The sequence below is a fragment of the Mus pahari genome, chromosome 23 (genome assembly GCF_900095145.1).
Source record: "Mus pahari chromosome 23, PAHARI_EIJ_v1.1, whole genome shotgun sequence".
In the NCBI taxonomy this organism is placed as follows: Eukaryota; Metazoa; Chordata; class Mammalia; order Rodentia; family Muridae; genus Mus; species Mus pahari.
Genome location: NC_034612.1, coordinates 37,131,227 through 37,155,335, shown reverse-complemented (window position 1 = coordinate 37,155,335; position 24,109 = coordinate 37,131,227). Strand labels below are relative to the sequence as shown.

General features: G+C 46.1%; 3 protein-coding genes across 4 annotated transcripts in view; 1 reads left to right on the top strand and 2 right to left on the bottom strand.

The window, feature by feature from the left end:
- LOC110312847 (protein POLR1D-like) overlaps positions 1–3,626 on the bottom strand; it is a 38,230-nt gene extending 34,604 nt beyond the window's left edge. Inside the window, exon 1 of the mRNA XM_021186765.1 lies at positions 3,273–3,626. Coding sequence (XP_021042424.1) covers positions 3,273–3,298 — 26 coding nt within the window. The 5' untranslated portion in view covers positions 3,299–3,626. The remainder of the gene's footprint in view (positions 1–3,272) is intronic.
- Polr1d (RNA polymerase I and III subunit D) lies at positions 1,875–3,625 on the bottom strand. The gene is made up of 2 exons (XM_021186763.2): positions 3,273–3,625; positions 1,875–2,425 (listed from the first exon to the last, which is right to left on the bottom strand). The coding sequence occupies exons 1-2, from the start codon at positions 3,296–3,298 to the stop codon at positions 2,050–2,052; spliced, it is 402 nt and encodes a 133-aa protein (XP_021042422.1). The 5' UTR covers positions 3,299–3,625; the 3' UTR covers positions 1,875–2,049.
- A 787-nt stretch (positions 3,627–4,413) lies between the features above and the next one.
- The window catches only part of Lnx2 (ligand of numb-protein X 2), a 60,795-nt gene continuing 41,099 nt past the window's right edge, over positions 4,414–24,109 (top strand). The window contains exon 1 of one of the 2 annotated variants that reach the window (XM_021186854.2): positions 4,414–4,553. The gene's annotated coding sequence lies outside the window, so the exon portion shown is untranslated. Of the gene's footprint in view, positions 4,573–24,109 lie in introns of both variants that reach the window. The other variant, XM_029533590.1, reaches the window with a different exon arrangement.

Below are 24,109 nucleotides of genomic sequence, written 5' to 3'. Positions count from 1 at the left end.
AAAGTGGGCCAAGTGTAGGAAATACAGGCTCTTGACAGGGCAGAAGAGGTCAAATATAGCTTAAAGGTTCCTTTCTTTGTTTTTGGCTTTTCGAGACAGTTTCTCTATGTAGCCTTGGCCTTCCTAACTCACTCTCAAGACCAGGCTGGCCTCAAACTTACAGAGATCCCCCTGCCTCTGCCTCCAGAGTACTGGGATTAAAGGCATATGCCGAGGGTCCCATATCTTCAGTATATTGGTGATGTTTTTCTGAGGCAAGCTCTTGTTATACAGTCAGTCTGGTCTTCAACTTGCAATTCTGTTTGCATCTTTTTAATGCTGAGGTTACAGGCATGCACCATCATCCCTGGCAGACAATGGGGTTCTGACTGAAGATAAGCATCACCAAAGACCCCAAAGCAACAAAGCTCTAGAGCGTGAGGTGACTCTGCTCAAGGGCGTACAGATATTTCAGGTGAATTAAGTCACACCTGGGTAGGAAACTTACAAGACAGGATTAGAGATAAACCAGATGACTCTTGGATGTGATATGCTTTGTTAATATTTTAAGTTTCCCAAAATGTCATTTCTTCCGTACAGAATTCTGCTCTTCCAAATCCTGACTTTCTATCAAATATTCTCTCTTCTCTATAACCCTGGGCTCTATTTAATAATACACCTACCTAAAGATTTACTACAATTGTTACCTGGTAATCCCAGTCTCTCCAATAATTAAAGTTGGAGCTGGAGAGACAGCTCAGTTGCTGAAGCACTTGCTACAAAATCAAGGATCTGATTTTAATCTCCAGAACTTACATTAAAGAAGTTGGGTGGGTTTGTTAAGCTTGCAACCAACCAGTGCTCAGGAGACAGACATAGGTGGGTTCCTGGGGTAGCCTAGCCTAACTGACAACCGCCCTTAACCCAGCTTGTGAGAAACTAGGGCAAAGGCAAGCTTACCCTGTGTGTTCTCAGTCAGCCAGGGCTAGTTAGCAGAACTGCCTCAAAACCAACCAAACCGAAGTAAGTTGCTGGCTCCTGATGAACCATCCTTATGGAACTTCTGGCCTCCATATGCATACATGCATATGCACACAAACATGCCTGTACAAAGCCTACTAAAAATTGGTTTACTCATGTTGCACCTATACATTTCATTAGTGTTCTGGAATTCAAGCAGTAAACTGACATCTACCCTACTAGTGCTACAAAGTAGAGCCTGATACCAATTAAAATTCTGAAGAGCACTTCCTATTATCTTCACCCTCAAGGTAGTCTACTAATCGTATCAAAAGATGCATTTACATTAATTAAAAAAAAAAAAAACAAACTGGTGGGATGGCTTAGTGGGTACAGGTGCTTGCTGCCAAGCCCAGCAATCACCAAGTGGCTCCGATATGGAAGGAGAGGACAGACTCCCATCTGTGTGCCATGGCATGTTTGTGTCCACAAATAGTAAGTAAAATGTTAAAAAAAAAAAAATCAAGTCCCTCTGCCAGTCTTCTTTCCAGCCCCTTTTAATCACACTCTCCTGGATCTTGTTCTATTTTATCTCTCCTTTTCTTAGCATCTCAATCATATAGAAATAAATAGACTTTTTAAGATCTGTGATCAAGCTGGGCGGTGGTGGTGCACGCCTTTAATCCCAGCACTTGGGAGGCAGAGGCAGGCAGATTTCTGAGTCATTCAAGGCCAGCCTGGTTTACAAAGTGAGTTCCAGCCAGAGCTACACAGAGAAACCCTGTCTCAAAAAAAAAAAAAAAAAAAAAAAATCTGTGATCAAAACCCCTACCTTGGCCCAATTATCTGTTTGTTCACTTTTAGTGTTGGTTCAATTAAGGGGTGACACCATCCTTGGGGTTCATCTAGATTCAAGGAAGAGAAACCACTCAAAACTAGTTTAAACAAAAGAGAGAATTTATTAGGCAAATATACTTGCAGAGATTCCAACAGCTGTAATGGGTCAATAGCTAGAGCCACATTTTCCTACAGGACAGAACATGCTGCAATCACAAATTCTGGATTCTGCACCGTCCTGAGGGTAGTCCTGCTTGTACCCTGCACGAGGGACTAGAATGTGGGTCCCTTTTTGCTTGCCTTCTTAGCTTTATAGTCCTTTATGCTGGCCTCAAACTTGACAAGCACATGCTGGCAGACATTCAAGAGCTCATTCAGGCCTTTCTGAAACGGCTCAACAGCTGGAAGGGCACCCCGGGTCTGAATTCGCAAGTTAATTTTGCTCTCTGAAGGATGGGTCGTAGTGTAACCACAAAATTCCACTTCCGGGTTCTTCATGATTATGTACCGCAGACAGTTTCCTAGTGTATGGTCCTCCTCGTGCAGGACAAATGTCACACACTGTCTATCTGTTCCAGCTGCCTGGACCATTTCCAGGGCTGTCTTCCTCTCGCCTTCAGCCATTGAGGTCTTCAATCCTGATATTTTTCTACACACATATTTTTTTTTGTAAGAATAAGATCATATGGAATATCGTTTTCTGATTAACTTTTTATGATCCACTGCCTCATTTTCCTGCCTCCACACTTCTAGCCATAGATATTTAACTCCAGTTTTTCCCTACTTCATTTGACACCAGCAAAGGGGGGGGGGCGGAGTGTCATCTCAGAAAAAAACAAAAACAAAAACAAAACACTAAGTTAAATGTTTGCAAAAATCTTTCTTCCGATGGAGCAAAAGAAAGGGGCAGAGTTACAATAGGGTAGGCCCTGCTGCAAGATGAAAAGGGAGTTGACAGGCATAAAAAACTCGATTGCTTTAGCATAAAAATGGCAACCACAAGTTATCAGGGTGGCAGGCTCAGATGCGGCCTTTCCATGTGAAAAGAGGTAAGGAAACGACTAAGTCAAAGGAAGTGGAAAGTTTAACAGGAAGGAGAATTTGGTGGGCAGAGAGAATTTACGAGCAGTCTGCACTGAGCGGAGTTGCAGTAACTTTAGCCAACTTAACACGCCAGGATCGCCACTCGGGACGGCTGGCCCGGTGCGTGAGCTTACACGAGGCAGTTCTAATGGGGGGTGGGGTGGTAGTTTGGGACTTACAGCTGGATCCCCAACTTCCCTCCCCTCCCGGATGGCTCGCATCCCTCTGGGCTTTTTCTGTTATAAATAAACCCACGGCTCCTCCCTCTTCCCAACGGCCCGCTCTACTCTCTCCCCTCCCTTCCCCAGCGCCTGGGGTCAGGCCTAGCCGCCACGCCGGGCCGCGTGCCCCTTCGCCACCCGCTTCGCTGGCCCGACCCGCCGCCCCACTCCACTCTTCTCCTTCACCCTTACCTCTCCAGCTCCTGATCGTCTTCCATCGCGGGGAGGTAAGGGGTGGGGCGGCTCCAGGAAATCCTCAGGTGGCGCTGGCGAAATGGAAGCTCTTCCCCATGTCGCGAAAGGTGCGGGACAAGGCAGGAAGGAAGAAACCACCGACGGAAGAAGCGGATGACGGAAGGAGGGGGGCGGAGCCGCAGCGGCGCGACAGGGCCCTCTGGTGGGCGGGTCTAAACCGAGACCCGCCCCCCGGACACGCCCAGGCGCGGGCCGGGCCGGACCGCTCACCTGGAACTGCGGAAGCTAGTCAGCCGCCGTGCACCGCTTGTCCCCGAGTGCCACCGACGAGCACAGGCTCCCACCTGTCGCCCCGAGACACCTGCTATTTAAAAAGGGTCGGAGTCGGATCTCTGGCCTGCCTGGCTCTCCAGGAACCGGATTGCCCCAGGGCTGGCTCTTCCCAGGACTTGAGTCCTCGGGGGTCCTTCGTGGGGCACCTTGAAAAAGCAGGGAGACTTGTTGTGCAAAAGATGACTTTCCTGACGATACAGTGGGGTTTTTATTTTCTCCCTGGGGTGCAATTGTACGTCTCCACTAGGTGCAAGGGCTGCGATGGTCTTTCTTTTGGGAGAGAAGTGAGAGTTTGGAGCACCGCCCTCCTTCCTCCGGAGCTCACGCTGTGGGACTGGCAGCTCCTTTTCCCTTTGATCCCAAGGAACCGCCCTTCTCCTCAGGTGCATCCTCCCAGCTCCCACCTGACCCTGGCCAGGCTGGGTCCCCGCCCCGCCCAGCTGTCCCCTCGCCCTGCACACCTACACGTCAGCCGCCCCGCGCTACCTGTTCTCCTTCAGCCTGGTCCCGCAGCCCTCCCCTCCCTTCAGCTGTCCCACGCCCGGCGCGGCGCTCCAGGGATGCACGCAGACACTTCCCGAGCGTCTTCTCTCCGGGTCTAAGGGGGAGAATCCGGCCGGGAGCGATGGCGGAGGGCGGAACGCGCTCACTCTAACACGGGGGTGATGAGCAGGGCCGACCCGGCCCCTCGAACTCCTTGATTGGTCGAGAGGCTCCGAGTCCGCTCTTAGTCCCGCCTTCGTCCGCCGTTGATTGGCTCAGGTGCGTGTCGGGTTGGGCCTCGGCGCTCGCCCCCGAGGGGAAAGGCAGCAGGGGCGGTTGAGAAGTAAAGTCTTGGCCGGACTTTGCTTCTCGCCGGGAAATCGGCGGCGGCGAGTCCCGGCGGAGCGGAGCCGGGCGGCGTCCTCGTCAGCGCTCTCGCGGGGAGCCCGGCGCTTTTCCTCAGTGAGTTACTTCGCCTCAGGTGCGGGCGGTGACGGGGTGTGGCGTCAGGGTAAAGGGGGGGGGGACCATCTGGGGACCCACTGGGGGCCGCGTGCTGTCTGGCCCGGCCCGGTGCGGGTGCGGGTTCCAGGTCTGTGCGCCTCTCGCTTTTCAAGAAGACATGGAGGTTTGGGGACGAGTTCTTGCACTTTGCGTCTGCACGTTGTCGGGAGCCAGAGTGGCGCTAGCTAACTGCCCTCTCTGGTTTTGTTCCCTGGAAAGGATGAGCAGAGAGGACACCCTCCTCCCTGCCCCAGCCTGTTGCGGGGGGTGGGGGTGCGGAATTCTCACCTTTCTCTTCAGATTTGACATGTTTGGGAGCGTAGGGGGTATAATTTCCAAAATACGAGTCCCGATTTGGAAGCATTTGCGCACAAAGCACCTCTTGGGAAAGACACCGCTGGCTTTTCAAAGCTTTCTGCCACGTTTCACGCAAGGACTTTTTAATGGAGTGTTCTAGTATTTCCGTTTGCATTTAAGAGTGGGTGTTTGCCAGGAGCCTTAAGGACGCTTCCGCATGGCTTTATCGAATCAATTTTTTCTTTTTCACACTCTGTAGCCTTGGCTAGCCTGGAACTCAAAAGAGATCCGCCTCTCTCCTGAGTGCTGTGGGGTTAGAAAGGCGTGTGCCCCACACCCCGCCAGTTTTTCTTTGGGGAAAAAAAAAAATCCCAGAAACCAATGGCAAGGGTAGTTGGAGGCAACCCTGAGCTCCAGTTTATCCAAACTGCCTTCACTTTAAGAATGTCACATTCTTTTCAGTCACAGTACTTAGACATTGGCCTCCTTCCCAGGACACAATTTGCTTTTTCTCTAGCCTGTTCAATGACACAGCACAGACGCAGTTGGGTCTCAGTAGGTCAATCCTGTTTGCTTTGATAGGTTTGAACACCCTCCCCCACACCTTTGGAGAAAAGGACTTTGGCAGGTAAAGAAGGAACGTGGGGGAACCTGGTGTCCTATTTGGCCCTCGGATCATTGTTGAGCTAACAAGGTTTTGCCGTTTTAGCCTGTCCAAATTCCATGTGAGTTTTCCCAGAGGGGTCAGATGTAGGCCAAGTCAAAGCAGCTCTAGAATTCACATTGCTTTGAATTCAGTCCATCCACTAAGTCCACGTTTTGTTCCTCTCATCTTCAAGTTTGAACCTTTTTATTGTATAAACACTCAGCTACTCCGCATCTATGACTTTCCAGACATGGGTGAAAGGGAATTTCTTGCCCAAAGTGGCTCAGTGTCTGTACACTTCTTAGTCCATTACCTGAAAGGAGTTTGAATGTGGGAACTTACAATCATTTCTGCCTAGAATGTGCCAGAGAAATCCTAGGCCGTCTTCAAATTGGCATGGGCTTTCTCTGGGAACATCCTAAATGCTTGTAGCCGTAGAGTGCGACATCATCTGCTGTGTATATTGTTCATCCAAAGGACACTGGGGCTAAAGTAATGGGGGTGGGGGCTGGTTTGTTGTTCATCTTAGGTAGGGTTCATGGTACGTTCTACAAGTGGACCCTTAGATATCTGTTGAAATAATAAAAAGAAAGGATTTTGTGTATCATCTCAAGACATTTGGACGCTTCATCCAGTCAGTGAGAGTGAGGTGTTCCTTTCAAGCAGGAAGATGCTGTGGTAAGATTTGCATTCCATAAAGATAACTGCAACTGACTGGAGGACAGTGGGGGGCCAGACAATAAGTGAGAAACCGACTGGGGCTGCTACTGTGTAGTCTCTGTGCATATGATCTGTGTTTGCAAAGGGTTTATTACCCCCCTCTTTGTTCTTTAATGTTTTAGTCTGGTAGGATTTGGAAACCCGAAAAAAATAAAAAAAAACAGTTGTGGCCCTGGCTCAGTAAAACCTCAACCAGAGCTTGTCATCATCAGTCTGAAGAAAGCTGGTGTGGCATTCAGGAGGGGCGGACTCGTAAGTGAGTGACTAGGTAGGAGCAATGGAAGATAATCCCTGGTGTGTTAGTTTGTTTGTCTGTTTTCTGTTTTTGTTTTAGAGACAGAGTGTTACTCTAACTGTCCTGGAACTCACTATGGAGACCAGGCTGGTCTCAAACTCACAGAGATCTGCCTGCCTCTGCCTCCCAGAGAGCTGGGATTAAAGACCTGTGCCACTATACCCTGTGATTCCTAATTTTTTGGAGGGAGGGACTAGTAAAACTGCTTATGGAGGCAAAAGAGGGGTCGGGTTCTTCCAGTTGCCTTTCAAATTACTATTCCATCTGGGTTTTGATTCCCTAACAGGCAGGAAATAGTCATGGTGCTGTTTAGTAAGGTTTAAGGATCAAGTGAAATTACGCATGTAATACCCTTGACACAGTCTGTGGTGCATTCCAAGTGCTGAATAAATATTAGTTGTTCTTTTAGTGACAACAGTATTGGTGAGGTAGTGGAATGGTGAAGGCTTGAGAAGGAACAGTTTAAACCACTTGGAAGTCCGGCTCGGGCTCAGTGAGCTGCCACATGCGTGACTGACGTGTCAACCCAGCATGTTGGATAGACACCGCACGAGAAGCCTGGACAGAAGAGAGCACGCAAAAGTGTTTGCATAAAGTCTTTTTGGATGTGTGTGGTAAACTCTTGGGGACAGGGGAAGGCGGAGTTTGGGGGTGTTTGTGTGGAATGGCAGCTGCGTTTCAGAGCTGGGTGTGGAGACACACAACTGTAATCTCATTCATTCCAGAGACTGTGACGAAAGAAGATTGCCTTGAGTTTGAGGCCAGCCTGTGGGTGCATAGTGGAATCCTGACTTTAAAAATTACAAAAACAGTACCAGTGGTGTTGGCACAGGTTCAATCCCAGCCCTTGGGAGGCAGAGGCAGTCAGATCTCTGAGTTTGAGCCCATCCTGGTTTACAGAGTGAGAGCCATGACAGCCAGGGGTACATGGGAAACCCTGTCTAAACAAACAAACAACCCCTCCAAATTATAGAAACGAAATGACAAAACCACACCTTGGTGTGGCGACACTCGTTTTTAATCTCAGCTCTTGGGAGGCAGGGGCAGGCTGATCTCAGAGTTTAAGGCCAGCCTGGCCTGTATTTCAAGTTTCAGGACAGCCAGGGCTACATAACAAGACCCTGGCCTGCCCACCCTGACCCCACCGGATGTATTTTGGTCATCATCAAAGGAGAATCCCAAGTTCCAACACCACTTGGCTCTGATTCCTACTCTCTTTCTGCTTTCTGGTTACCACTCTCCCATCCCCAACTTTCCAGCTCAAATCCTTCTTACTATGCAGAAATGTGCAACATTTTCCCCTTGCTTCCTGAACTGCAGATCCTTCCATATATGCCTTCTTCTAGGCAAGAATGATGGGAGAGGTCTTACTTCATAGGTTAACTTAAAAGTGGTGCCATTGGGCAGTGGTGGCACATGCCTTTAATCCCAAGCACTTGAGAGGCAGAGGCAGAGGCAGGCGGATTTCTGAGTTCGAGGCCAGCCTGGTCTGCAGAGTGAGTTCCAGGACAGCCAGGGTTATACAGAGAAACCCTGTCTCGAAAAATAAAAAATAAACAAAATAAAATAAAGTGGTGACAAGTGAAAAATTACACACACATACTCACACACATTCGCACATACCTCACACGTAGGACTGTAATTGTAGTGTTCGCCAGGTCTAAGCTTGACTGATGAAGGACCTAGAAAGTTTCAGAAAACAGATCTTCTTTAGCTTCTCTCAGGCAGCAGAAACAGGACAGGTCTGAGGTCGTGTAAACTTTGGGGCTGGTTGGATCCTGAAGGTGAGAGCTATTAGCCTAATGAGTTATTCAGAGGGCCTTTCAGTTCTCTACTACAGAGTGACAACCCCTTTCAGAAGCCCAGTTTATGTGACTTGAAAAAAAAACCCAAGTGTTAGAGTTTCTATCTTTTAGATTGTTTAATTTCTAGAGCAAAGGTTCCATCTGTTTTATTCACTGTAAATTCCCCAGATACGTTAAAAAAAAAAAAAAAATGTGTGTGTGTGTGTGTGTGTGTGTACAGGAAAGAATGAGCCCACCAGCTTTGGTCTGTCTTTCTGCATATGTTTGGTCAGAGGGAAAACAAAAGAGACTGTGTTGTGACAAGAGGCCCTACAGTATTTGCATGCCTTTAAGAAGATACACTGGGTAAGAACTGATGGTTGTCTGAGCCAGCTGAGATGCTGTAATTATTCGCTTTTCACAGTTCACCGCCATAGCTGTGGGGTGTGGTAAGTTCTCCAATGGAGAGATGACCTCTGTGTCATAGTTCAGTATTAACTGCATGACACACAGGGCATAACCTTGTTCATAGGTTACTGACCACAGCTTCCTAGTTACTGGGAGAGCTCCCCGGGAGAGCCTCTGGCATCTCTGTGGGGATAATTGAGGATCTAGGCAGAAATGTGTCCAGAGAAGGCTGGGTATTAGATAGTTCTATTGCCCCAGCCTGGGCGTTTTAGAATGTTACCTCAACAGGCCATTTCCCTCAGGAGAAAATGTGTGAGTGAAAATTTGGAGTTTTTTAGTCTGGGCAGAAATGAGAAGTAGAGACAAATGCCTAGTTCTAGGACAGCCAGGGCGTCCTAGAGAGAGATCCTGTCTATCTAAGAGCTATGGGGGGGGGGGGAGGTTTTTGAAATAATATGGTACCCAAAAGTGGACTGTGGTAAAAAGTTTATAACCAAAATTTGAGGGCCATAGTCTTAGGTTAAAAAAAAAAAGTTGATTTTTATGTTGGCTATTAGTAAATTCAAGAAATACTTACCCATCCCATCAGATTTTGGCCACAAAGCCTCAATTAAACTTAAAATTTAATTCTTCATCAAAATCTTCCCTCATCAGTTAAACCATGTAAGTCACCTTGGCTCTGATCCTGTGGGACCTTTCGTTTAAGTCATCTTTAAGTGTGGTGACACTGCCATGTTTTCCTCTGTGTGATTTCAATCTTTAAACTTCAGTTTTCAACTTTAAGTCTGCCTGCCAGATCTGTAAGCCTGTGCCACGTGATCGGTGCTGACCGCGGAAACACCAAGAACAGGGTTTCTACCATTGGAGAGATTCAAATCTTAGAAGCCCTTTCAGGGAGGAGATGATAGTGGTTGAAAGCAGGATGACTACACACCCCTGGCTTCCAGTTCCTCTTCATTTGGTACCTTGGTGTTTTCCACAATAGGAACTTATATCCCATTAAACACGTGTCCCTGTTCTGCCCATGATCACCCACCAGCCCTTTCTTAGGCCCACACTTTCCAGTGCAGCGCAGCGCCCATCCTCCTCAAAGAGACAGTTTGCCCGTCTGTCTGCTCCTGTCCCATCCGCCCCTCCTTGTGGTAGTAATATCCGCTAGGCTTGCTGTCTTCATGGTCTGATCTGGAGCCCTGGCTTAAGCATCTGGCGTCCATCCGCTGTTCCTGGCACCTCAGCCTCTCTCCAGCTTGTCTTCACCCCTGCACTGCCTTTCCTCAGTTCTGGGAATTCTTTCGGCCGCCCTTCTGCCCCATCCTTCCCCTTTGTCCATTCTGTGTCTACAGAGTGTTCTGACACTGACCTTAGACAGAATTCATCTAAGAACTGAGACAGCATCACACAGTTCCCAGCTAGTAAGCGCTCTGAAGTGGTGCAGGCCTGTGTTCTTGGTACTGTACTAACTAGCCATATTTGGCTGTGGCGCTCTGAAATGTGACCTCCCTGTGCTGAGAAATACAACAGTGTAAAATAGGAAACCCATAAAAACCTCAGTAATTTTTATGTCGATTACATCTTGAATTGGCAACATTTTTGGTTGCATTGGATGAGGTAAAAACACTAAAATAATGCACTTACCTATTCTCTTTTTTTTTTTTTTTTTTCAGACATGGGTTTAAACAAGCACTTAAAATGATAGACTAGGCTTACATATTTCTTAGCTAAGGTGTCACCTGTCAGATTGATGAGGAAAAACTAGCCATTTTCTGCAGAGTAGGGGATCACTGATGCCTTCCTTTGTAAGTTTAGTTGAAGGGCTATGTGGATGATTGGGCCTTAGAAAGATAAACCCTCCCTAAGGAATTGGAGGTGGTGCCACTCTAAGGAAGAAGGAGCAGCAAGGGGTGGGGCCAGGGAGGTGGATGGGCCTGCTCTTATGTGCCTGGCTGGTCTTAGTGAGGGTTTCTGTCTGGTTAACTCATGCATTATTCCAAACCCTCACCGTTGACAAACTTTTACCCAGCCCCTAGTTCATGCACAGGCAAGCTGGTAGGAATCCGAAGTGACCTCTGTGATTTCTCTCAGGCTTCTTTTTCCCCTTCCCAGCTTTCCTGCTGAAGTCTCAGGTCTACTGAAGGCCCGATCTGCTCCTCAGTTCCACCCTTTTAATTCTCCTTCAGGAGAGCCTCACGGTTTAATTCTGCCCCCTCTCTTCCTTCCTCTCCCACACAGTTGGTAAGAAATGGTCTAATACTAATCCCACAGCAGACAGGACAGTTCCACTGACCCCAGGCCTCCCCTTACTGTTCTCAGCAGCACAAGTTCTTAAAGATTTTCCTATATTGAAGTTTGCATAAGTGTCTCACAAGACGCATTAAAGTGCCATCACAAGCTACTCCCGAGAGTTCACATTATTTCATGTCCTTCCCTGTTTGAAATCGGATGAAATATTTAGCACTTACAACATGCGTCAATCCAAGTACTTCATTTACTGAGTGGTTTACGGAAAGGAACCCTGCCAAAATAGTACAAATGGAACACTTTTATGGTGATTCATTTTTTCCTAAGTACGTTTAAGTATATTGTGCTTAATATATTGTGAACCAGATCACCGAAGGGCTTTTTTGTGTTGCAGGTAGAAACTGTTTCCATGTGCAGCTTTCCATCCCCACCCTCCCAGCCCGGGCACACGTCTCCTTTTCGTTTCAGTGCATTTGACAACTTTAGGGATCTCATTTGGAAGATGGGGAGTGTTTGCAGATTGTTTTGCCAGCAGCATGACCTCAGGGTTCATTTGTGTCGTAGCATGTGACAGAAATTCCTTCCTTTTTATTTAATGACAGAAAAATTTCCCATATGGAATATACCACATTTTGTTTAGCCATTTATGCCAATGGAATCCTGGCTTCCTTTGCCTCTTTGGTGCTTTTTTTGCATGACGCTCCTGTGACCAGAAGCGTGCAAATACCATCCATCAGGAATGCAGTTGATAGGTGAAGTGTCAGTTCCATCAGTGACGTTTTGAAGCCCCTCCGGTTTCCCACAGTTGGTTGTACCATTCTCCAGCCCTGCCAGTAGCGCACACTCCCCACCTCTCTGCAGCCTCAGCAGCACTTCCAGCCTTCTGCTCTGTTGGGTCGGAGCCATCCTAATGGATATGAGGCAACACCTTTCTGGCTTGATCTCATCTCTGCGGCCAGTGACTTTGCATATCTTGCCATACTTGGTGGTCATTTGTATATCATTGGAGGAAGTGCTTTCCAGCTCTCTATCCACTTCTGAGTACTTGGAGTTCTGAATGCATTTTGGATATTAACTCCTTGGCAGATCTGGTTTGCGAATACTGGCTCTCGTTCCACAGTTGCCTTTTCACCCTGCCGGCCGTTTGTATGGGTGTGCAGAAGACTTCAGCTTGGGGTGTCCCACTGGTCAGCCCTTATTCGTACCTTTGAGGTCATGTTTTTCATGATGATTTTTCCTTGCTCCCCCAAACCAGTCTCTGGAGTTGTATTGTGTCAGGTCTTACAGTGAAGTCTTTAATCTATTTGGAGTCTATTTTTATATATGATGTAAGATTAAGGTCCATAAACTACAGTCTTTTCTACTGTAGCTGTAGAAGGAGAAGTTCTGAGCTACAGAGACTGGTTTCAACGCTGGATGGGGGTGGTTGGTGGCAGGGACTGGGCTAGGACATAGCTCCCGAGCTGTGCATCCCTGTGTGCTGTTTTATAGATTCCTCTATCCTTTTTGTTTCTTATATGGAAACAATTGTCTAGGCTTAACAGAAGCTGAAATGAAGCCAGTGAGGACCAGCTAGTTATGGGAGAGCCAGTTCTGTGTCCCGTGTCCCTGCTACGGGTATGTAATGTGTTCAGTCAGCATCTGCATCCGCGAGCACTGTTCGGTGGATTTCAGAGCGAGCTGAGCAGGTCTCGTGTGAAGCATGCATTGACTCCAAGCATTTCTCTAATTTTAGACTTTGTGCTTCCATTATAGATGAGATAGTTAATATCCTTAAATAGACTGATTCAGTTTTTATTAAAAATAGGGATAATTTGTCTGAAACAGTGGCTCCCTCCTTTTTTTGGGTATTATATCACATTTGGATGACTTTTCTACCTTCGAGGAAATATAATAGCGTGAGTTTATTTTGCAAATATAATTTTTTAAAGAAAAAAATAGGTGTCAACTTAACGGAAAACAGGTATGTGTTTTGACTCACGATTCTAGGCAATTTTCCATCATGACAAGGGAGTCAGAGCGGCAGGGCATGAGGTAGGTGAGGATATTCATTCACTCATAGCCAGGAAGCAGAGTGGTCCAGGTGCTCATGTTCATCCCCTTTCTTTGTCTTCAGTCTAGGCCCAGGATGAGTGCTCTCATCTCATCTCATCTCAGCGAACCGAATTTAGACTTGCCTCCCAGATAAGCCTAGAGGCTAACCTAGTGGTGGTTTGCCTAAGTATGGCCTGCAGAGGCTCATATATGTCCTAATGCTTGATCCCTAGTTGATGGAATTGTTCAGGACAGATGGGGAGGTGTGACCTTGATGGAGGAGGTGTGTCAATGGGCTTAGGTTCCAAAAGTCCATTCCAGGCCCAATCTCCCCCCAACCCCGACTCTCTGCCTGAAACTTTGGAATCAGGTGTGGACTGTCAGGTACTGCCCCAGGGCCGAACCTGTCTTCCTGTCTGCTGTGTTTCCTGCTGTGATGATCATGGACTCACCCTCTGAACTTGTTAGCACATTTCCTATTAATGCTTTCTTTTATAAATTCCTTAGTCATGGTGTCTCCTCACAGCAATAGAAACATAAATAAGACACTAGCTAGTCCATCTGTAATTATGCCCGAAGTTCTTTTTCTAGTTTATTCTAAACCTGTCATGTTGACAATTATTAATCACCACAGTATGGAAACTATTTATAGAAAAAAAAAATATATATATAATTTATTTATTTATAGCAGATTATAGTGACAGTTTAGGAATTTTTAGTTTGTTTTTTTTTAAGATTTTGTTGTTGTTGTTAACTTTATTTTATATACGTGAGTGCACTGTCCCTCTCTTCAGACACACCAGAAGAAGGCATCAGAACCCATTACAGATGGTTGTGAGCCACCATGTGGTTGCTGGGAATTGAACTCAGGACCTCAGGAAGAACAGTCTGTGCTCTCAGCCGCTGAGCCATCTCTCCAGCTCTAGAACTTTGTTTCTTTAAAAAACACAGAGGTATATAAGAATATGTCTTCGTTTTAATCCGAGGTGTGGGACCTGGGGCTGCTTTAGATGGTCCGCAGCAGCTGATGGTGATTTGCCTTGGGCGCTCTAGCAGCTGTGTGAATTTGCCAGCTGCAGATAGTCTCAGTGATTGTGTGACATTTGGAATTCTGGGAACTTTTCAGAGGGTATATAAATGCTAGGGCCCTAAGAGTGGGTTGGTGTTGGTTATGTGCAAAGAAGACTAAAGAAGAAATTAAGTATCCTGAAGGCTAAAGTCAAACTTGCCCTGAGGAGCTCATACCCCTCCTCAGCAGGAAGTAGTCTAACAATAGCATTGCCTCCTCTCCAACCTCTGACCTTATTCAGGTATCTCTTTGTTTTCCTGCCTAGCCTTTTTTCACTCTATCTAATGTTCAGGGGTTAGAGGGGTGGAAGAAAACGGGTGGAGAAGGGTGGAAGAAAGAAGAAACAACCAAGTAGAAATCACTGGCTTCTTCTGAGGAACGGCATTTTGGAGAATACAGAGGATGATGTTATGTGTGGTGGTGGACATTTTAAGAGATGAAGCCTACCTAATGGGTGGTCTCGAGGTCCATTGGAGAAAAGTTTTCTAAGGGATTGCTGGTGTTCTGGAATCCCCCCGCCCCACGAGTGTATGTGTGTACACACATGTATTCTTACACATCCATGAGTACGTATTTCTGTGGAAACCTGAACATGGAGGCTGGAGGACCACCTCAGTTGTCATTCTCAGGAAACTGCCTCCTTTGAGTCAAGGTATTTTATGGTCCTGAGGTTCACCAGGTTAGACTAGCTGGCCAGCTAGCCCCAGGAATCTTTTCTCTATTCCCAAAGTACTGGAATTCCAAGAGCATGCTACCTCTCCCAGCGTTGTTCTGGAAGTTCTGGGGGTCAAACTCAGGTCCTTGGCAAGACAAGAGCTTTGTAGACTGAGCTGTCCTCTCTGCTCTGGAGTGGTTTTTTTTTTTTTTTTTTAAGACATCAGGTTGTCATAAAAGTGGACGCCTGGTCCCCTTGAATAGCATCTCTGCCTTCCTGCGTGAGCTGGTCTCACTCTCTCACAGTTGTGCCTGTCATTTTCTGTAAGGGAAATTCTGCTCTTCTGGAGTAAGAGGGAAGGAGGGAAGGAGACAGACAGACAGAGAGGGGGCGAGAGACAGACAGACAGAGAGGGAGAGAGAGAATGAAAGAGAGACTGAGACTCCAGAAGACCAGCAATCTCCCACTATTGTCACGGCCTTGGCTCTCCAGATCTATGACTGTGAACCAGGCGAACCTCTTTTCTTCATAAAGACAGCCTAGTTCAAGCATTTTGTCATACCTCTGACAAATGATGATGAATGCAGATGCCAAATCAGAGCACTCTTTTTTTTTTTTTTTTCTTTAAACCAGTGAGTGCATAATGAATGCATATGGAAGTCACAGGACAGCCTGAAGGAGTTTTTTTCTTTCTGCCATGTTCTAGGGATTGAGCTCAAGAAAAAAAAATTTTTTTCTTTGAGAATTTCATTAGATGAACCCTTCCCTTCCCATAACTCCTCCTGTATTGCTCATTCACTACATCTCCTTTTCAAATTCATGTCTTCTTCTGTGATGGTGGTGGTGATGGTGGTGTTGGTGGTGGTGATGATGTAGTCATAGTAGTAGTAGTTGACTCTCCCTCCCTCAGCAGCTGAGGCTGCCCGTGGCTATTCAAGCTGGGAGGGTGGGCTTGTGACTCCTTTAGCCATCCATCATCCATGTGCAGGTAGACTGGCAAGGCCTTGGCACGTCTTGTGCAGGTAGCCATGGCTGGTAAGAGTCCATGCGTGCATCATTCCTGTTATGGCCAGAAGACTCTTCGCAGTGGTCCTCTGGTCCTTAGACTCTTTCTGCCTCCCTTTTCTGCGATGTCCCCTGAGCCTTGGGTGCAAGGCTTGTGTTAGAGATGTCACCTTTGGAGATGGACACGCCACAGCCACACATTCTGAATTTTGACCACTTGTGGTTCCTTGTGGTGACCTCCATTTGCAACAAAAAGTTGTCTCTTCATTGATGGGTGAGAACCTCACAGTCACGAGAGCCCTTTAGTTCCCAAACCAGAGGACTCTTACACATCACGCCCAACTGTCAAGTGATGTTCATAAGGTTAACTGCTTCCCTTCCAAAATGTGCCCATGATCAAGTTCCTCAATGTGACGTTAGCCTTCCAGACTTGACATGCTTCAAGCTGCTTTCCTGTGGTTTGAGCCGGACTGAAGCTTGTACTGGAGGAGGCAAAATGGACTGTAGGGTAGTTCTTACCACTCCAAATGTACCATGGTGACACTAATGCAGGCAGCCTTGTGGAGGCTGAGACGAAGCTTAGGAACTGTGGGTAAAGAGCAGTCTTAAGTGGAAATAAATTTCATAATTCTTCAAGCCCCATGGTAGCTATGTAACTGATTATATTTTCCTTGTGATGGTGGTGACATTCCACACCCCTTCTGTTACTGGATAGTTATTGAGTCTGTAGTGTGGTGAGAGTGTGGCAGACTGAGATCGAGGAATCCTTATATAGAGAGATCGGACGCACCGAGCCAGGAGTAGGTGGTGGCATATGCTGCTTATTAGACACGTATGAAGGTGAGCACATTTATGGAGAGTTAATGAAGGTGATGTGTTAGATCTCAGCCATCTATTTCTAGTGGCCAAAGTCTGTAAGTTTCCTTTTGGCGGTTTGTCCCTTTCACCAGGGAACCCTATAAGCAGTTCTGCCACAGAAAGTCCTCCCCGGAAGTCAGCTCAGGACCTTGTGCACTCTATCACTGAGGCACATGTCCAGCCCCAGCCACATTCTCGTCCCTCTGCACACCCTGTCCTGGAGGTGTTCCCACACAGGAGAAATGATTGAAGAGCAAAAAGCGTAGGGAGGAATGAAGAGAAGCCAGCATCCTGGGAAGGTAATTCTAAAGGAGTTTTAGCTTTCTCGGAGATAGGCGTTTGTTTAGTTGTGTCTGTCAGCATCTCAAACTCACTTTCTGTTCTTCTCTTCCGAATTAAGAAAACAAAACCCCACCAGTTACTAGGGGAACAAGGAAAATAATGTTGCCAGTCCTTGAATTTGCAGTTTGTTTTGAAGTTTCTCACTTCTTAAAGCTCATCTCTGTCACGTCATAGAAGCGGCAATATGTAACTTAGTCTTAAAATTGATGTGCAAAACTTTTGAGCTCTGCTCTCTTTTGATGATAAGGATTTAGAGTGTGATCGATGACTCATCAGCTGACGTCCTGGTGCAGTTTTAGAAACAAAGGGGGTGATAGTAGATTTTCCCCAGAGGCAGAAGTAAATACAAGAAAAACAAGACGTCGCCCTACCGTGTTGATGTGGTTTGAGCTGTGTATTGAATGATTCTGAGAAATGCATTGATTCCAGATGCTTACGTGATTCTGAGTAGACCCAGTAAAAATTTGTCTCCTAAAAAAGATTCATATTAGCAGCAAACTGGCTGCATTTTCCCCAGTTTTAAGTATGAAGTAACTTTGCTAGTGAGTGTGAGGTTTGTTTATATACTTATTTATTTAGGTTTATTTTACATATTTGGGTTTGTTTTGTATACGCACTTTAAACCATGCAGATGAAGCAGTGATGGAGTAGTCTGGTCCAGGGCTCAGCACATCAGGAGGGATCTGGGGAATTGTCTCGTTTCCTTTCTTTTTTCTTCTTTATCTGCTGTGTCTTTAATTTTAAACATGTATGTAAGGACCTAGTTCAGCTGGTTTATATTTTATTTCTTTTAGTGCACACTCCTTTGTTCCTGCCTCAGGACATTACATGAGAAGTCACTGTGCGCATATAGATTCAAGTTCTTTTATATCCCAGCAACCCTGTTTGCTGTGTGACATCTTGCATATACATCTCTATATGTGTAGATGTTTTTTAAAGATTTATTCATTTATTTTCTGTGTATGAGTACACTGTCCTGCCTTCAGACACACTAGAAGAGGACATCAGATCCCATTACAGATGGTTGTGAGCCACCATGTGGTTGCTGGGAATTGAACTCAGGACCTCTGGAAGAACAGCTAACCATTGAAGCATCTCTCCAGCCCATGTGTAGATATTTTAAAACATGTTATCTTATATCTTGATTTAAATAAGCTCAACATTTGTTCTAAACTGCTTATTCAATTGAAATTTCACTCGGAAATCTCTTAATTTCCAGATTGCAACTAAATTATATTAGTTTAAAAAACAAAGCAAAACATCATTCATCTCTTTATTACATGTAGGTGTTAACCATGTAGAGACTTTCTTTGATGGATACAGACAAGAATGCCTATTTGAATTTTTGGGGAGTGGGGTTGGGGCTGGTACTAGAAATCCAAACCAGTGGTCTTGGGGACACAAGGGATGCTGCACCACAGAGGCGACATCCACAACTCTCCTTTGGTCTTCTGAGACAAGGTCTTCCTATATACAGCCTATACTGACTTGACTCAGTGTAGCCCAGGTTAGCCTCACACTTAAGATCCTTCTGCCTTAGCCTCCCACGGGCTGGGATTATAGGTGCATGCCACTTCACATAAATGCTCTCTTCTGTTTAAAGGCAGTGCTGAAGCCAAGGGCGATTGTACACACCTGTAATCTCAGCACTGCTCTCCAGCGCTCAAGGGGCTGAGGTGTGAGGATCGCCAAGGCCAAAGCTAAGGCCAGCCTGAACTGTGCAGGCAAGGTTGAGGAATGCCGAGCACAAAAATGAATGTCACTCACCTATATAAGTCAGAAGAAATTGGGATATTATATATACACGGTGCAATCGATCATGGGAGAAAATACCTACTTTGGCCATGTTTTAAATTCTTTTAAAAAGCCAGATTATTAGAGAAATACTATAGTACAAACTGTGCCTAATTTAAAATTTGCCTGTTTGGCACTACTAATTGCTAACTGAAGAATGTCTTGGTGTGGCTTACAGGGCTCACCAACTCTGCACATTATCTCCTCTGCATTAATGCTTGTCAAGGGCACTCGGGGTATCTTTGAGTTGTAGCACTGTTGACTGCATCTGTTCTGTACATTTTAAAAGGTGGTCTTTCTACTGAATTCAATCAGAATATAACGTCAGACCTGGAGGGAAGTGAATTTCTTCAGAAATGTACAAGTTTCGCTCTAGAGGGTTTGGGCATCTCCAGTGTTCTGCAGACATGGATGATGGGTGGGTGGATGGAGTTGTCTAACCGCCAGCCTTAGTCGTAATAGTAATGACCATTTGCATGACTTCTGCATTGCTGCTGGTCAGCTGGAGGCTTTCCCTCTCCCTCAGCTGTCAGGGGCATCCCGTGCGGGCACTGCTCTGCACCAGAGGACTGGGAGGCAGTCTGGAGTTCCCACAGGGTACAGTGGCTGCCTGTGTATAGAAACCAGAACTGCTTTACCACAAGCCACCTTCCCCTGCACTGCACTGGGCTGTGTGAGGAGGGAAGGCTTTGATAGACTCTTAACTGCCTTTCCTTCCGGCTGGAAAGGGCGTTGCGAGCTAGTGAAGAGGTAGGCTCCACGTGGAACATCTGCATCCGTTTGCTTGAACTCAGAACAAGGCGATTTCACCCGGGCAGCGGTGGCGAACACCTTTAATCCCAGCGCTCTGGATCTCCGAGTGCCAGTATAATCAGGGCTACACAGTGAAACCCTGTCTTGGAAAACCCAAAAAAGAAAGAAAGAGGAAGAAGAAGAGAAGGAGGAGGGGGAAGAGGGAAAGGAAGATGAGGAGGAGAAGGAGGAGGAGGAGGAGGAGGAGGAGGANAGGAGGAGGAGGAGGAGGAGGAGGAGGAGGAGGAGGAAAGCTTCAGATTAAGCAAAAGAAATTCAGAATGATTATTTAGTTCAAATCCAGTATCCTGACTGGACATGGTGGCACATACCTGGAATCCCAGCATTGGAGAACTGGAGACAGGAGGATCAGAGTTCAAGGCCAGCCTTGGCTACTTAGTAAGTTTAAGGGCAGCGAGGATTCTGGCTGTCCTGGGAGCTCACTCTGTAGACATATATGTTATATTTATGTATATAACATTCATATTATATATTTATTAATATATCAAGTTATCAGTATATTACCATTAATCACATTGATATGTTATATGCATTGATCATATTAATATAATTTAATAATAATATTGAATTAATAATATTAAAATGTATTTTATATATAGGTTTTTAAAGAGGGAGGAGGAGGAGGTAAAAGTTTTATGGCAAGGGAGGGTGTGTGTTCTCTCCTCATCTGTGTCAGTGCATGGTTGCCTTCTTACTGCTCTGCTTCAGTCCACTGCCTGACTTTGAGCCGGTGTTGGGAGGGGTGCGTGGGGAAGGGGAGAAGCCGATTGGCTGAGGCAGAGCTGTCAGCAAGGGCTGACTTCCCTCTCATCGGGCTCTGCTTGCAGCCCTTCAGTGAGATGCATACCAACGTGGAACTGTGTTTTATATGATGCACACCAGCGTGGAACTGTGTTTTATATGGAGCTTTCAGAAAAGACTTCCCCTCACCAATTCAGTAGAGAATGGCAGCACAGGAGCTAGCCAGTGCCAGGAGAGGCCCACCGGCATCTTAGATGAACTGTTCTGTCAAGGCCTCCTTCCCTCCCTTCCACTCCCTCCCTCCCCCTTCTTCTCTTGCTTCCTCCCTCCTCAGTTAGTTTGTGAAGCAATAGAAATTTTCATGTTTTTGTCATGAAGTCATCCAGCCATAGAGCCTGGGTAGTGGATCTTCATAGGTGATTTTTCAAAAGAAACTCAGTGGGCTTGTAGTGTTACAGATCCATTGTGGACAGGCAGTGGCGAGGACGAGCTCTGTCTCTGCTCATAGAGCGTTCTTGTTCCCAGTCTTAATTACGGAACATTCTTGCCGTGTCCAGTGACGCTGTGATGAGTGAGGTTTGTGCGCTGTTTATAAGGTCAGGACTTGGACTAAGCCCTTGCCAGCCTGCTTCCGTGGAGTGTGCTGCTTCCCAGAAGCTTCCTGAGCTTTCGCTGTGTAGCTTTTCTGTCGTGGCGTGTGGCGTGTGGCCTGGTGGGTCAAACTGTCACTCAGCTGTTACATGGAAAGGGGAAGACCCAATGCAAGGAAGCAGTTGGTCTTGCTGATTGTGTGGTGTGTAGGATTGGACTGGGCCCCCCTCGGCCAGGAGCATCTGCACCATGCAGCCCACTGGCTGAGCTGGGTTGCAGGTAACTGTGGCGGAGGTGGTGGTGGTGGTGGTTTTGTTTTTAAAGAAAACTTAGGCAAGTTGGCTGTTTGTAAAGTGGCGCTAATAAAATGCCTGTATTAAAGTTCAGTTGGGTATCTGCTCTCACATGGAGGGAATACAGTGACTGCAGTCGTTTTTTTCTTTACTGAATTAAAGTTTGTCATTGGCTGGTGTAATGCCATCAGGTTAGTCAGCAGGCATTTCTTAAAACTGTGTTCAATCATTGGCGTTTGTGTAGAAGAAAAAATAAAATCTACTTATTTATTTATTTATTTATTTATTTATTATATGTAAGTACACTGTAGCTGTCTTCAGACACTCCAGAAGAGGGAGTCAGATCTCATTAAGGATGGTTGTGAGCCACCATGTGGTTGCTGGGATTTGAACTCTGCACCTTTGGAAGAGCAGTCGGCACTCTGAACCGCCCTAAAATCTACTTATTGAGGGGTGAGCTGCCCACTGGCATGTTATATGGGTAGCTGCGTGACAAGAGAGATCTGGGTCTGTGTAACCTGCTGTCGCCTCTATTTCTCGGTTATGGGGCAGATGGTACTTTATTAGTTTGGACAGTCACCCACTGGGTTCTGTAATGACATTGGTTATGCAAGGCCGTATTGAGAATGGCCATAATGCATTCAACAGTGATTCACTCTTAGTTTTAGGACACTCTGCTGCCTTGCTCAGAGTATGTGGTCCTACCAAGGTGCTTTGTAATTTTAAGGTTGACACCAAGTCCTTACCTTATTTCCTCAGAACGTATTTAAAATTATCCGCTTGAGTTCTAAGAGAGCTGTGTTGGAGACAGTGTCAGTTCTTACAGTGTAGAAAGTGGGACTAGCCTTTCTAAGAGAGACTGACGACAATGTCCTGCTCATTGGGCGGGTTTCAGTTTTTTGTCACAGGTCTGAGTTATAAGTGAAGCAAGCCATAGATTGTTGCTGTTGTAAGTGGTGAGAGATAAGCAGAGGAAAGTTATTCTGGTGCTAGTCCACCCAGTAACAGTGCTAATATTTGACAACATAATTTTGTAATGAGTTCCTAAGTGGAAGTATAGTTTTAGTCACATGACTTCTAAAGTCCCACAAAGTTTATATCTAAGCACTTAAAAGTTATAGTAGGGCTGGGAAGATGGTGAAGAGCACTGGCTCTTCTTCCAGAGGAAGAAGGTTTGTTTCCCAGAACCCACCTGGCAGCTCACAGCCATCTGTAACACCAGTTCCAGGGTGTCCAACACCCTCTTCTGGCCTCTGCAGGCACCAGGCACTCACCAGGGGCGTAGACACACACACAGGCAAACATCCATGAATGTAAAACAAGCAAGCACAACTTTTAAAGTCCTTAAGGAGTTTTTAAAAGTTTTAACATTATATAATTTCTCTTTTTGCTGTATATTTTATAAGGCTTTATTTATCATACTTTATTCTTTATAACTATGTTCTGTTATGCCTTAACAAAAATACTCAACTCAAAAAGTAATCAAAATGTCTGTTGCTCACCTGTAGTTTACACAGTGGCTAAAGTTTAAAAGACTGACAACATCGAATGTTGCCTAAGAACGTGAGCTTATCTTTGGAGATGTAAAAGTCTCTGGGGACAGGTCCTGGGACTGCTTAGGAGACTAAGCATGTGCCCTGTGACTCAACCCTTCCACTTTGAAGTATTTACCCAAGAGAAAGGAAAATATAGGTTCATGGAAGCTCTTGTTCATAGTCACCAAAAATGGAAACAGTCCAGTTGTGTATCTGTAAGGAGTGTATTGTCACGGGGAACTCCTAAGCAGCTGGAGGGAACACTGATATCAGAAATAGGTGGATCTCAAACATTTGCCGAGCTGGGGATGGTGGGCATGCGGTTAATCCCGGTCCTCTGAATTCAAGTTCAACCTGGTCTTCGTAGTGAGTTCCAGGCCAGCAAAGGCTACTCAGTGTGACCCTGTCTGAAAGAAAAATAACTCAAAAAAAAAAAAACAAAACAAAACAAAAAAAACCACATGAACAAAAAGCTTTGCTGAATAAAAGAACTACTGAAAAGAGAGAATATTCAGTGTTCATGACCTTAGAATGGCCACACTCACCTATAAAGAGACACCAGAGACTTCTAGGTTGCTGGAGAAGGTTTAGAAGCTGTGGTTTGACAGGGAACTTAAATGCCAGTAAGTGTGGTTGTGGGTGACTCTCCCAGTGGACACATGGGAAACCTGGGGCAGCCTGTCTCAGAACTCCAGTCAAGACACCAGACACTGACTCCCTAGCTGGCACCTGAGTAACCTGTGCCACCCTCTCGGAGGGTGCAGATCAAGGTGACGTGTTGTGTGTTGAAATTCCTCAGGAGAAGCTGTTTGGGAATATTAATGGGCCCATTTGCTCTTGAAGGGTTTGTTATTTTCTATGTTTTGTCTCTTTGCCTTGCCGATGTTTATCCTGAGCATGTGAACTTATGCCTGTCTGAGAACTGTTGAGAATCTATCTCTCCTGCTAATTATATAAAATTATAAGCTGCCTGAGAAGGTGCATTACAGAGCAATGTCGCCTTTCCTTGGGCCAGTCATAGTTTCCATCATGAGGCCTTCAGCCATAGCCTTCACCATGTGGCTTCTCCTCCGTTGTATCACCTCTTCCTGTGGCTCGGCTTTCTTCACAGACAGGGAGAAGGAAGAGAACTGTGGCAAGTTTCCCAACGTCAAGTCCCCCGGACAGGGACTCAGGGATCAGACCAGCCAGGGTTTGAGTCACTTTCAGCCTGACCTTTAACCTCTCATCCCTCTCTTCCTCTGTAAAATGATGGTGCTTCTTCAGAGGGCTTGTTCGTGGGAATGATTACATGAAACCATGCTTGTGGAGTAGTTGGTAATAGTGAGGGAATACTTACGCCATTGGAAGTGGGTTCTGAGTTGCGGGAGAAGGAAGAAAGATGGAATGTTTTTTT